Below are 14,349 nucleotides of genomic sequence, written 5' to 3' on the forward strand. Positions count from 1 at the left end.
AGCAGAGCTTTCCTCCTGGGCTCTGCTGACCCCTGGTGGTTGGGCCTCATCAGACCCAAGTCGGACAAGGCCTGTTCCCGCCCCCACAGCAGGGAGAGTGGGGCACCCTCCCGGCCACTCAGCAGCAGGGAGCTTGGAGGGCAGGAAACCAGGCTGAGCCGACAGGGAGGGGTGGGGGAGAGGGGGGAAGACTTGAAGACCTCTTGGGTCAGGAGATCATCAGGGAATGGCCCGACCGCCCGAGGGACTCTCCAGGGGAAGCCCCGGGTATGTGCTCGCAGGTGATGAGGTGGGTGGGCAGTGCCTGGGTATCGTGAAAAATGACGAAGATGTTGGGCTGATCTAAGCTGTCCACGGCGCTGTCGTAGCGCAGGAGGTCGTGGCCCGCGGCCCTGGGCGGGGGTGCCCGCAGTCCCTGGTGGCCCTGTCCATAGTCGCCAGTCAGCACTCGCGCCACGAATACTGCCTTGTGGCCGTCGGCATTGGGCGGTGAGTAGCGATCCTGCACCGACAAGGAGGCGCGCTTGGCAAAGTACACGCCCTTTCCGTAGAGTGTGCCTGCAGGGCGAGAAGGGCGCGGGTCAGGGGCGCATGGGCCACCGAGACCCTGTCAGCCTGGTCTACTGCTCACCGTTGCGGCCACAGTAGCTGCGGTTGAAGCCATGTGCGCAGATGTCTTGCACGGCCGACGCGGATGTACCATGGTACAGGACTTGCTCAGCCTGCCTCCTCTCACAGCGCTGCTCCAGCAGCTGGCGTTGTAGCGCATACTGCTGCTGAAGAAGCGGGTGCGACACGTGCTCCACCTGCGGGGCATAAGGGGCGGTGTCACTCCCCCCCCCACACACACACACACATACACACTCCTGCATTCCCAGAAAGGGAGCTAGTCCAGCCTCAGGGCCAGGACACTTCCGGAGGCCCCAGGACACTGTGACCAGCAGCAGACATTGACTGTCCCATGGAAGTTCAGAACCCTTTTCCTTTCTGGGAAATCTGACCCCTGCAGGGGGTTCCCACCTCCTCCAGGTAAGTCTGATCCCTCCAAGTAAGGCCCCACTCCTTCCAAGAAGCTGATAGGGTGGGCACACACTGCCCACTCAACAAAGCTTGGCATACACCAGCAAAGCTGCCCAGCAGAACTTGATCCCAACAGTCTTGGGTGGCAGGGAAGACCCAGAGTGACCAACCCCTCAGTCCATCCTGGAGGACAAATGCAGAGACCCACCAGAGTGCTGAAAAAAAATCTCACTAGTAGGGATGCAAAAGATGATTCAATCCAGGAAGTAAGGGTACCTGCCCTGAAAAAGAAGCATGAAAGTCGAGTTCCACCCATTAAACATGAATCAGACATGAGCAGACAGCCTCAGCTTTCTCCCAAGGAGCAGCTGGCGGGTTTGAACCACCAACCTTAAAGTTAGCAGCCCAATGCCTAATTCCCTATGCCAACTAGGATTCTTTGCTCAGAAGTAGAGTCTGAGCAGGTAGATTGCTCGGTAGGTTAGCCAAACCACAAAATCGAGAGACGTCGAGTCGGTTCCAACCCATAGCAGCCCTATATAGGGTTTCCAAGGAGCGACTGATGAGCTGGAACCCCCCAGCCTTGCAGTTCAAACGGTTTGCAGTGTGGCACATTAACCCACAGCGCCAGCCCAGGACTCCTAGCAGATGGTAAAGGTGAGGGACCTCCGGGTGCAGAGCTAAAGGGCAAATGGAGAGTGGGTAAGGAACAGTGGGAGTGGTGGGGGTCTGCTGGCCACAGGAACCCACGGGGAGGGGACAGACAGCAGAGGAAGCCTGAGAGAAAACAGAAGAAAGAGTCCCAAGAAGGGCAAGGGAGGAAGGACCCCCATCACAAAGCCACCAGGAAGACTGTACACCTTTCAAATGGAAAGCAAACTCTATAAAGTCTTCAAACCTGAAAGGCCACCATCCACGTGGTTTACACGTGGGAGGAAATCTCTCACCGGGCTCTCAACACTAATACTGGAGGGTCCGAGACCACGGAGGGGTTCTTTTTCAATGCATAAAAATAAAAAATTTTAAGAAGAAAGAAAAATAAAACAGTGTCTTCCACTTTCTGTGGGAAAATGCTGAAGGCCCACCAGGACCTGCAAATAGTGCTAACTGTGAAGGCAAGATAAATGTCAAAGTCCAGGATGTTCCGTCCCCACTCAAGAAGACCCCTAAACTGAGGAGGGGGGAAGGGAAGAGTAATCCCAGCAGCTTTGACTCAGAAAAAATCAGGAGGGTGCACTAGACCTCAGTCCAAGGAGCATTCTCCTCCTCCGTGCAACCAACGACTGGATTATCATTTCTCTCTGCAGTTAGTTCTATGGGAGCATTGGTGGTTTAGTGATAGAGTTTCTGCCTTGCGTGTGGGAGACTCGGGTTCAATTCCCAGACAATGCACCTCGTATGAAACTACCAGTTGCATGTCCTTGGAGACCTGCAGGTTGCAGTAGTTGCTGTGACTTACAGTAGGTTTCTTACATACTAAGACAGACCTGGATGAAAGGCCAAAAAACAGCCAGTGGATCACAATGGTCTCATTCCTTTGTTCCGGGTGGGGGGCGGTGTCACCCTGAGTCAGGGCCTAACAGGAAGGCAGCTAACAACAAAACGGTTCTGTGGTTAGTGTCTGTTTTCTATGGTAACATAGCTATCAGCTATGCTTAGTTATGTAACAGAATATAAAGTTAGCAAATTTGACTCTAATGAAACGTATGTAACTAACCAACTGGGAGTCTGAGTGGGGGAGATGTCAGGAACAGACTCTGAAGTTGTTAAATGAAGGAGAAAGAGCAGCGGAAGGAGTGAGTGTGCCTGATGACCTCACCAGTGAGGGAGGGAGGAGGTCATCAAAGTGCTGGCTGGAGGAAGAGGGCCTGATCCAATGACAGGGGCATCTCCACAAAAGTGGGTTGTTTAGTGATTGTCACTGTTGGTGACAATGGATGGGGGGCTAGTCAGGGAGGGTGGTGATGGTATGGGGGATTGTTACTGATGGTGGTGGTGGTGGTGGTGGATGAGTGACGGGATGGCCCTGGTTTGATGACATGGTGGTGATGGTAGTAAGGGCGTGGTCATGGGGTGTGACTCTCAGTGACGGTGGTGGTCATGGGGTGTGACTCTCAGTGACGGTGGTGATGGTAGTGAGGGCGTGGTCATGGGGTGTGACTCTCAGTGACGGTGGTGGTCATGGGGTATGATTCTCAGTGACGGGGGCTGGGGAGGTGACAGTCAGTGATGAGGGAGTCTGTGTGTGTGGCAGGGAAAATCCCTTCCACAGCATCTCCTCACACCTGGACTTTCATTCTACAACTCCTGCCATTGCCTGGGGCTCTGTGCCACCACACTGGAGGTCCAGAGGCTGAGACCAGGCAATGATGCAGACTCTTCCCTCACAACTTGAGGGTCCTGAAGCAGATGTTGCCCAGAAGGGTGGCACCCTATGGGGCCAGCATCCTGAAAGGAGCAAGAGGGACGTGTACTCCGTGTGGCATGGGCACCCAAAGTCCCATTCTGTCCTGGTGGTCTAGAACTGGGGGTGACCGAGGACTCGCAGCTCCAGCTGAAGCAGGACTCTGAGGGGGCATCCTGAGCTTAGCATCTGTCCTCCCTCAAGGTTGACCTTGATAAGAGCTTGAGGCCCCAGTGGCGCAACGAATCCCAAAGTGTTGATGGTTCAAACCCAGTTAGAGGCCCCTCGGAAGGGAGGCTTGATAATGTGTTTCTGAAGGGTCACAGCCTTGAAAGCCCACTGGCGTCCACACTGTGTCCTTCCACGAGCCCTCTCTGGAATCCCCTCCTTCAGCTGGACAAGCTACTCTCCAGCTCCAAGCCCCCTCTGCTCACTTCTCATCTCCCGTCTCAGACTGGCCCACATTGCAGCTATTCCTGCTCCCACCACCAGCCCAGACCCTCCTCCCTCACCCTCCCTTCCATGTAGTCCCCCCCGCCCCAGCACACACACACACCTGCTCATGCCTCCCATACCCCCTAACCCCCTCCAGGCTGGGCTTCTGGAGGTTTCACTGAATCCCCACCTGAGCTCACAGGAGGTCAGTACTTGACCCCCACCTGAGCTCACAGGAGGTCAATACTTGACCCCCATCTGAGCTTGGCCATCTTCAGTCCCTAGTTCTCCCAAGGAGTCACTACATCTTGGTCTCTGTTCCTAGGGGAGACTTGGACCTCCTTCCAGTGACCCTCACTTTCCTGGTGGGGTCTCCTGGAAGGACCTGTGGCAGTCTCCCTAGCACTTCCTCAGCATCCCCTGGTGCCATCTGTTCCCCTGGGCACCAGGATTGTGGATGCCCTGTGGTCAACTTCTCCAGCCAATGTGACACCCTTTCCTGACCATTTTAGAGGGGCCCCTCAAGCCCACAAGCAGCCCCTAGCGCTCCTCTTAACACCCTGACACCCCACACACACACACTTCAGCCCGCCTCACAGCAGCAGGTACCACCACAGATGACAGGCTGCTGTCCTGGTCACCCAGGTCCCAGCACCTAGGCACATCCTCACAGTAACCACAAGTCCCATTGCCATCGTGTGATCCAAACAGGGAAACTGAGGTGCCATCCACACCATCACTTGGACATTACTATCAGTTCCAGAGCCCCCCAAACTTTCTGCCCTCTGTCTCCCCTACTCAGGTAGGAGGCTGGGATGCTCAGTGTGTTTGTGCTGGTCACCAGGAGGTAGGGAGGGCGGCAGCTCACAGGCGGGACAAGGAGCAGATGGTACTCACAGAGACTATGCGGATGGAGCTGTGGGCCGCATCCAGGGTGTCATAGAAGGCCTGTACCACCTCCTGGAACTCCGGGGAGCTCTCAGCCAGCTGCTCCAGCCCGATGGAGGAACCTTTCAGCCTTGGCTGAGGCGCTGGCATAGGGGCAGGGATGAGAACCGGGCCTGGGCCTTCGCCCGATGATTGGTCCACCTGCCTGCCACTGGGCCAGGTCCACTCACGGGGGAGGCCCGAGGCTCCCAGGGGAAAGGCGTGGCTCTGATCCCGGGGGCCAGCTAGCAGTGCTTTGAAGTGGCGGATTGCACGGGCTGGCTGGGAACTGAAGCCGTGGAAGACAGCACTGTCCTCACAGAGGCTGATCATCACACCATGGTACCGTTCCAGCTGGGCACGCAGCTCTTCGGGCAGCACTTGGCCCCGGGTGTACACCTTCTCTTGGCAGAGGTGGGCCTCCAGGGCAGCCTCCAGCGCCCGCTCCAGCTCCTCCAGGTCCTGCTCAAAGGACGAGTGCACCAGCAGCTGGGCTGGTCCCACCTCAACTCCTGATGGGGGCTGCTCCAGCAGAGACAGGGCCACAGCTCTCTGCAGTGCGGCCGCCTCCTCCTGCTCAGCTACCCCTCCTCCGGGCTCCAGTGACCGGTGGAGGGCCAACTGCAATGAGGCTGCCTCCTGCAGCGGCTCTGGAGCCCCAGGGCTGGGGGGCATAGCCTCCAATTCAGAGCACCCCACACTCGATGCCTCCGCCTCCTCCTCTATGGGACGAGTCTCCTCAGTCTTCCCCTCCCCCTGCTCCAGAGGCAGCCACTCCTCTCCGTCCAGGCCCTCCAGGGTGGCCATCAGCTCTTGGACTTCCTCTGGGGACAGGAGAGGCCCCTGGGTCAAGGTGGGGGCCACGAGCAGGGATAGGGTGAAAGGCAAGAGGAGTCAGGGTCTAGGGATGCAGGGTGGGGTAGGAAGGGTCAGGCAACAGGTGGGTTGAGAGCAGCGCAGAGGGTGAGGTCAAGAAGGGCCCCAGACACCTGGAAGGGTCCTCAGGGAGTCTCACCCAGGCCCACAGTCTCCTGGTCATTGCTGGAACCCTCTGGAAAAACTGGAGTGTGGGCCTGGAGGGCCTCAGTGGGATCCACCTGCAGGGGGAGGTCAAGGTCCACCAAGTTGACACCCCCGCCTGGCCCAGGTGTTCGGAAGGGGAGGTTTGGGCAGGACTCCACCTGTACCTCTTCGTAACCTGTGTCCACAGTGACCCTGGTCAACTGCTCTGTCCCAAAGACACACTGGAACTGAGCCTCCAGGTCCCGGAGGAGTTGCTGTCCCTCTGGACCCAGCAAGAAGCTGGCACTGCCCGGGTACTTCAGGGTCAGCATGTGACAGCTGAGGCTGCCCAGCAGGCTCCTCAAAAACTCTTCAGCTGCCTGGCATGGGGCAAGGGCACCACAGATCTGCCGGGCCAGGGGATGAGGGTCATTTGCAGGATCAGAGCACACAAAAGATGCCCAGAGTCCCCAGTGGAAGAGGGGTGGATGCCAAGGAGTCTGAGAGGTCACGCACCCGAAAGCCAGCCACATCCGACCCTTCAAGGGGGAAGAGGGCGACATCTCCCAGGTTGGCGAGGAGGTCTTCGTGGTAGAGTTGCAGAAAGCGCAGCGCCCCTGGATCCATGGACAGGACCATCTCCACTGGCTCCCTGTCCCGCTGCTCCATCTGTCCCCGAACCACCTCCGTCTGCACCATCTCCACCGGTGGCTCCATCTCTTCCCGAACTATCTCCACCAAGTCACCCTGCTCCAGGGACCTCAGGGAACCCTGGCTTACAGGCCCCTCCTGCCCCAGAGGCCCCTCAGGTCCTGGGTTCAGAGTGATTCCTGGTGGTCCCCAAGCCTCCACAGTTTCTATCACAGGCCCTCTGCCTTCCAGAGTCTTCGACGGCCCTTTAGCTTCCAGGATATTATGATCCCGAGCCTGCCACAGCCCAGCCACATGATCCCCTTCATAGGGGTCCACAGCAAGCTCCTGGGGCTCCAAGACATCGTAGTGCGGGACAAGGTACAGCTCGGAGTCTTGCAGCCAGTGGTCTCGCTGAAGCACCCGCTCGGCCACTGGAGGAAGGGACAGCCGAGGAGATTAGAGCTGAGTGTCCGTGCAGGATGGAGGGCAGGCCTACCGAGCACAGGCAGCCACACTCACCCTGCCACTGGCGGAAGGAGACTACCATGCCCAAGTCTCCCGGCAAGGTGCGCAATCCCTCCAGAGGCCCACCACCACTGCGGGGTTGATTCTCCAGGTACAACTCCAGCAGAAATGGATCTGGGGGTGACGTACCCCTCATCACCCGCACTGCTCTGGCCTGGGGCACCCGGACCAGGGACATCGCATCGCCGTCCAGGTCGAGCGCCAGAGCCTTCTCTTCCAGGACACCGAACTCTGCAGGGAGGGGACAGTCAGCTGGACACCTCTCCACTCTGCGCCCAAGCAGTCCCACCTCTCACCTGCCTCGGATAGCGGCTCCTGCAGCTGGACCAGCGCGCGGTCTGGCCGGGGGCTGTCTAGGGCCCGGCAGACCTGTTGGGGGAGTCCGGCGGCACTCAGTAGGGTCTGCACGTGCTGTTCCAGGCGCTGGGCCGTGATGCCCGGACGCAGCCCTAGCAGTAGCAGGCGCGCGGGGGCCCAGGGCGGAGCCGGCCGCAGGCTCAGCCGTGCCTGCAACAGCATGTGTTCCCCCTGAGCCAGGACCCTCGCGGCGTCTGCGGGAAGGAGCGAGAGAGGTCTGAGCAGGTAGGCTCTTGGGGCACCCAAGCTGTCCCTTCCATCAGCCCCTCACCTGCAGGCTCCCGAAAGGTTAGGATGCCCCCGCAGCCAAGTCTCTTCCAGCTCAACACAGGCCCCCCGCCGGAGCGCCGATTCTCGAAGTAGAGAGTGAGCAACTCATCCGACACTTCGGGGGGCAATCCCCAAAGTTCGACGGCTGCATCCGCCTCCGCCATTGCAGTCTGGGTGGGGCGATGAGTGGGGAGAACCATGGCCCACTCTGAGCTCACTTGTCCCACCCCAGCACCTCTATCCCGCACTTACTTACCCCTCTGTCCTGCGCCTCTGCGCCCCTGCCCCCGCCTGCCTTCATGAGACCCCAGCGTCTGCTCAGTCTGCCTAGCTTGGGGACTGGCTTTGCCGGGAAACAAAAAGTGAAACTGTCCGAGGAAATGAGAGGGAGGGGCCGGGCGGGCGAGCTGCTGCGTACTGGGTGCGTTCGGGTCAGGTGCTTGTTCAACTTCTGCCTGTGGCACCCCTGAAGAAGCCCACCGTACTGCACCCCACTTTGCTGAAGCCCCTCCTAACAGCTCTTAGGTCCAAAGAGCCCTGATCCACGACAGGAGGTAGCTGTTAACTAGTGCCTGCCTGGCTGTAGGGAAGTGGCCTTAGGACTCCTCGGCTCCCTCTGGCCTTCCCTGCAGCCTCTAGAAATGCGCACGCATATTCCCATTAAATCTACCCACGGGACTCTGGTCCCTGGCCACCACATCACCCCTGCACCATGGACAGTCCACTCTGGGACCCTCGCACTTCCCCCACCCCCCAGCCCTTAACCTACAGGAGCTCAGTCTCTGCACAGCCTCGGAACTCCCTGCCCTCCCCTCCCCTCCTGGATCTGCCTAGTGGCCCCACCATTCCTGTCATCTTCATCATCATCTTCTTCTTCATTGTTGCTAAGCCCACCAGCAACACTGTGCTGAGTACCCACATGTCACTAGGAAACAGGGTGCAGAGAAGCCTCTAGGCACCAAGCCTCATACCCAGGCCACATCTCTGAATCTCCTCCCTGCCACCACCCTTGTTCCTGGTCTGCATGTCTCTACCTCCCTTCACACCTCAGACCATGCAGCCTGCACCCGTGATCCCTCCAGGGCCTAAGAACCTCTCCCCACCGGATCACTCAAGTCCTCTGGAGGTCAGTCTGGTTCTGTATGACCTTGCCCCAGTCCCTCTCCAACTTCATCCCAGTGGACTCCACCCTCCCTGCTCTTTCTGCGGCTCAGTCCTGGACCTTGTCCCCAGACAGTTGCCTGGCCAGCCCTCTCTGTTGCCTCTTTAACCATCTGCTCAGTGAGTCCCATTCAACTACCCTTTGAAAATAACACATGTGTTGTGTTCCCAAATAAGACTATTTGGATCTTAATGACAGAGCCAACATGAATGTAAAACTTCTGAAGGCTTTTGCCCTGTGTGGGCTCCACTCTGAGTCTGTATGAAACTTCATGTCATCTTAAATTGTTCTTCTTAAAGAGTGCCTCCCTGGAATGAGTTGCTAGGCCTGGACAATAGTCTCAGGGGACACCATGGTCAATGTTGTTGCTAGGTGTCATTGAGTTACTTCCAACCCAGAGCGATCCTTGGCACAACAGAAGAAAACATGGCCTAGTCCTGCGCCATCCTCACAAGCGTTCTTGAACTTGAACTCATTACCGCTGACACTGTGCCAATCCATCTTGTTTGGGAGTCGTCCTCTTTTTCACTGACCCTCCACTTTACCAAGAGCGATGCTCTTCTTCAGGGATTGGTTTCTCGTGATAATATGTCAGACATATGAGAGACAAAACCTCGCCAACATGGCTTCTAAGGGGCATTCTGGTTATACTTCTTCCAACACAGATTTGTTTGTTCTTCTGGCAGTCCATGGGACTTTTAATATTCTTCCTCAACACCATAACTCAAATGCATCAATTCTTCTACAGTCTTGCTTATTCACTGTCCAACTTTAACTTGCATATAAGGCTATTGAAAATACCATGGCTTCCATCTGGTGTACCTTAATCCTCAAACTGACATCTTTGAAAATCTCATGAACACTTTAAAGGGGTCTTATGCAGCAGATATGCCTGATGCAATACATTACTTGATTACTTAACTGCTGCTTCCATGAGTTTCTACATTTATTTCTCCATCTATTGGTAAAGTGGTAAGGAATTTTGCTTTCTTTGCATTGAGTTACAACCCATACTGATGGCTGTAGTTTTTGATTTTCATCAGTAAGTATTTCAAGTTCTTTGCTTTCAGCAAGCAAGGTTGTATCATCTGCAGATCGCAGGTTATTAATGAGTTTCCAATCCTAATGCCATCCATGTTCTTTTTCATATAATCCAGCTTCTTGGATTATGTGATCAGCATACAAATTGAATGTTGTTGTTGTTAAGTGCCTTCGAGTCGGTTCCGACCCATAGCGACCCTGTACAGGGTTTCCGAGGGTGTAAATCTTTACGGGAGTAGAAAGCCTCATCTTTCTCCCGCGGAGCGGCTGGTAGTTTCGAACCTCTGACCTTAAAGTTCGCAGCCTGATTCGTAACCACTACGCTACCAGAGCTCCTTTATACAAATTGAATAAGTAAGGTAAAAGAAAACAACCCTGGTTCATACCTTTCCTGAGTGTCACCTTGTTCTGTTCAAATGACTGCCTCTTGGTCAGGTACAAGTTCCTCATGAGCACAATTAAGTGCTCTGGAATTCCCAGTCGCCGCAACGTTGCCCATAGCTTGTCATGATCCACACGGTCAAAAGCCTTTGCATAGTCAATAAAGCACAGGTAAACATCATTCTGGTATTCTCTGCTGTTAGCCAAGCTCTATCTGATGTCAGCTATGATATCCCTCATTCCACGTCCTCATCTGATTCTGGCTTGAACCTTTGGCAGTTCCCTGTCAATGTACTGTTGCCATTTTGAGTTATGTTTAGCAAAATTTTACTTGCATGTGGTTTTAATGATATTGTCAGGTGATTTCTGCATTCTGTGGGATCATCTCTCTCTCTTTGGAACAGGTGCAAATATAGATCTCTTCCAATTGATTGGCCTGATAGCCTAGCTTCCGAATTTCTTGGTATAGATGAGTGAGTGCCTCCAGTGCTGCATTGGCTTGTTGAAAGAGTTCAGTCTGTATTTCACCAATTCCCAGAGTCTGGTTTTTTGCCAATGCTTTCAGTGTACCTTCTTCCTCAGTACCATTGGTTCTTGATCATATGCTACCCCTTGAAATGGTTAAACATTGACCACTTCTTTTTGGTACAATGATTCTGTGTATTCCTTCCCCATTCTTTTGATGCCTTCTGCATCATTCAATATTGTGCCCAGAGAATCCTTCAGTATTTCAAGTCAAGGCTTGAATTTTTTCTTCAGTTCTTTCAGCTTGAGGAATGCTGAGCATGTTCTTCCTTCTTGGTTTTCTGACTCCAAGTCTTTGCACAATACATTATGATACTTGACTTTGTTTTCTTGAGCTGCCCTTTGAAATTTTCTGTTCATCTCTTTTACCTCCTCATGTCTTTCATTAACTTTAGCATATCTACACTGCAGAGCAAGTTTCAGAGTCTTTTCTGACATCTATGTTGGTCTTTCTTGTCTTCTGAATGACCTTTTGCGTTTTTCCTGTCTGATGTTCTTGATGTCATCCCACAGCGTTTCTGGTTTTAGTTCATTAGTGTCTAATGCATCCAATCAGCTTTTGAGATGATCTCTAAATTCAGATGGGATATGTTCAAGGTCATATTTTGGCTCTTGTGGACTTGTTTTCATTTTCTTCAGTTTCAGCCTAAACTGAATATGAGCAACTGATGTTCTGTTCCACAGTCTGTCTCTGGTGTTGTTTTGGCTAATGATATGGAGCTTTTCTACAGTCTCTTCCCACAGATGTAGTCAACTTGATTTCTGTGTACTTCATCTAGTGCTGTCCATGTATATAGTCATATTTTATGTTGTTTGAACAAAGTATTTTCAATGAACAAGTCATTGGTCTTGCAAAATTCTATCATGCAAATTCCAGCATTGTTTCTATCATGAAGGCCATATTTTCAAACTAATAGTTTGTTTCCAATCTTTACATTCCAATTACCAGTAATTATCAATACATATGGATTGAATGTTGATCAACTTTAGACTGAAGAAACTAGTAGAATTCTTCAATTTCATCATCCCTGGCTTTAGTGATTGGTGCGTAAATTTAAATAATAGTGGTTTTAGCTACAAGGTATGGAAATGAGCGCACCCCACAGCTCAATTTTCAGACAAACAATAGACAGGTCTATAAGAGGAACATGGAGTCCTTGTGTGGCGCTGTGGGTTAACGCGTCAGACTGAAAAGTTGTTTCAACTGCAATGTCAGCAGTTCAAGCTCATCAGGGGCTCCTCGGTTCAAATCCACCAGTCGCTCCTCAGAAACCCTATATGGGATCGTTATGAGATGGAATTGACTCAACGGCACTAAACAGCAGCAATTAATGCTGGTGGAGTCCTGGTGTGACATTATAGGATAAGCCCTGGACTACTAACCACAAGGTCAGTGGTTCAAACCCACCAGCCTCTCCTTGGAAACCCCATACAGGATCTATATGAGTCCGAATTGACTCGATGCCACTTAACAAGAACATTAATGTTGGGGTGAGATAATGTCTCTCCAAAGGCTAACGGTTTAATGTATCAAATCTGTTCTTCCGATGATCTCTAAATTCAGGGGGGATGTATTCAAGGTCATATTTTGGCTCTTGTGGACTTGTTTTCATTTTCTTTAATTTCTGTTTGAATTTGCATATGAGTAATTGATGGTCTGTCCCACAGTCTGCCCCTGACCTTGTCTTCTGCCTATAACTGATTGGAATACCTAAAATGGAGCTACAATGTGTCCAGTGAAGGAGGTTTCCTGAGGAGCCTCTGCATTACATAAGACTATAGGTGGAAGCCTGAACCACATCCAGATCTTCAGAGACGGGAAATTTTTCACTTGAAAGGACAAGCAGACCAGCCTGGAGCAGCTAGAAAAACAGAAGATACTTCTTGAAAGAAAGACCAACAGGAAAAATACAAAACAATATAGGCAGTCCGACTGTTACTACAAGAACAAGCAAGTTGCTTGCCCAGGAGACATCAAGGCAAGTGGTCGGGTCCTCTCAGTGCAAATCCTCTTCTGTTGCAGACTGCAGGTACTGGGATGTAGAGGACCGGTGTCATAGACGAAAATCCAGCATGTGGCCCCACTCAGACTTGCTAGCCAGAGACCCTGAGGGCCCAAGGAAGTAACCTCCGGACCTCCCGGGTTCATTGGCTTTTACAAATTCACTGTTGGGCTAGCTTTGTATATTTTGCTTTAGTCCTATTAATTCATTCTATGCTTCGAACTCCAGTAATTGTAGCTTCTGAGAAAATGGTTTCTTATGTGCCTCTCTTAATGTCTCCACTGTGTTGGCAGTTCTTAAGGTTCTGGGAACAAATCTCTCTGAGGAACAAACTCTGGCCACTGCGCAAGCTCATCCAAACTGTTCTTTATCAAATTATTCAGTTAGGTTTGATATTAACTTAATACATGAGTCCTTGATATCCATGGACCAATGTTAACACCGCTCCTAAAGCCGAGGCTGTAAAAAGTTCCAAAAGCAAGTTTCCCCCAAGGCATTAACTCAAAGTGGATTGGCGAATTCCAGGGTTTTGTCTAAAGAATAATAGTTGCCAGCCTTCCCGGATTGCCCCCAGGTGCAAACCATCAAGCTAGGCGTCCTTCCTCCTCCTGCAAGTCTTGGCCAGGCAGCTGACACAGCGGGACTCCTCTCAATCCTTTTCACCTTTTCCCATTCGAGATTAGGTGCTATAGATATGTTAATTAGCCTGGGGAAACTGAGTTGCTGCCCTGGGATTTGAACCTGAAAAGTACTATATAAATTTGCTTGAATTTCTGGAAAATTAAGGATGTTAGATTATCAAGACAATTTGTGATGTATGTTTTAGAATTTGTGCCTGTAAATCATGGTGTCCTGTTTTGAACGATTAATCACATTTCACTTCTGTACCTCCGTCTTAATAAACCCCGCCTTCCTTTGTGTAAAGCTCCTCCCCGAAATAAAACAGAGGCACAGACCGAAGCCCACATGCGTTACAGCTGGCAAGGCATGCATTGCGGCTTGCAGTACAGGCAGGCATTGCAGGTGGCAAGGTGTGCAAACGGCATGCATAGCCAAAATGTTTACAATGCAGGATCTGTCTGATGCCAGTTTCGCATCCACTCTAGTTTCTGGGTGTCTCTTTGTCTCTCTTGTTGCGTCTTTGTGTGTATTCTTTCTCTATCTCTGTCGCCACCAGATCTCCCTACTTCATGAACCAAACTCTCATGTCAAGGCCAGTTCTTGACACTCTTCCAAGACTAAGACGCAATGGGAATACACGCTCTGATTGGTGACCACGCACATCACCCATAAGGGGAATTGAGGGAAAAACAGCAATGAAGCAGCGAGCTAAGCCCTACATCATTCAATAGACTCCTGTGAACCCGGGCGGAGACCTGGTTGGCCAGCAGTGTGGCAAGACCTGGGGACTCATGGGTTCAGAGTCAATGACACAGCCACAGAGAACTAGAGTGGAGAGCGAACTGTCCAGCTGATAAGAAGAGAGCAGACAGACGTAAGAACACCCATACTTGCAGATAATACCCACTTGACCTGGCTTCAATGACTGGATGATCAGAGCTCAACCCAAAGAAGAAAGAAGAGGAAAAATGTGTTATCTGATACAATTTGATAAACTTGACCTACACCTATAAATGCAGTAGCTCAAAAGAGGAAACAAATCC

The 14,349-nt window shown here is 52.4% G+C and overlaps 1 protein-coding gene across 1 annotated transcript; it reads right to left on the reverse strand.

The window, feature by feature from the left end:
* Positions 1 to 208: 208 nt before the first annotated feature.
* On the reverse strand, positions 209 to 7,773 carry PARP10 (poly (ADP-ribose) polymerase family, member 10). Its single transcript, XM_006830874.1, has 10 exons — positions 7,575 to 7,773; positions 7,243 to 7,497; positions 6,941 to 7,177; positions 6,305 to 6,852; positions 5,974 to 6,195; positions 5,802 to 5,883; positions 4,978 to 5,610; positions 4,757 to 4,890; positions 632 to 806; positions 209 to 558 (listed from the first exon to the last, which is right to left on the reverse strand). Exons 1-10 carry the CDS (start codon positions 7,771 to 7,773, stop codon positions 209 to 211), a joined length of 2,835 nt encoding a protein of 944 aa, XP_006830937.1.
* Between the last annotated feature and the right edge of the window lie 6,576 nt (positions 7,774 to 14,349).

Source organism: Chrysochloris asiatica, unplaced genomic scaffold (assembly GCF_000296735.1).
Source record: "Chrysochloris asiatica unplaced genomic scaffold, ChrAsi1.0 scaffold00001, whole genome shotgun sequence".
Classification (NCBI taxonomy): domain Eukaryota; kingdom Metazoa; phylum Chordata; class Mammalia; order Afrosoricida; family Chrysochloridae; genus Chrysochloris; species Chrysochloris asiatica.

What these genes read in the sequence shown, in the direction of transcription:
- PARP10 (XM_006830874.1), bottom strand. Translation starts at nt 7,773, where the DNA reads ATGGTTCTCCCCACTCATCGCCCCACCCAGACTGCAATGGCGGAGGCG. An exon ending in CGGATGTGGCTGGCTTTCGG is followed by an intron (nt 6,196 to 6,304) that starts GTGCGTGACCTC and finishes CTGGCCCGGCAG; the next exon opens with ATCTGTGGTGCCCTTGCCCC. An exon ending in CAGCTACTGTGGCCGCAACG is followed by an intron (nt 559 to 631) that starts GTGAGCAGTAGA and finishes CTCGCCCTGCAG; the next exon opens with GCACACTCTACGGAAAGGGC.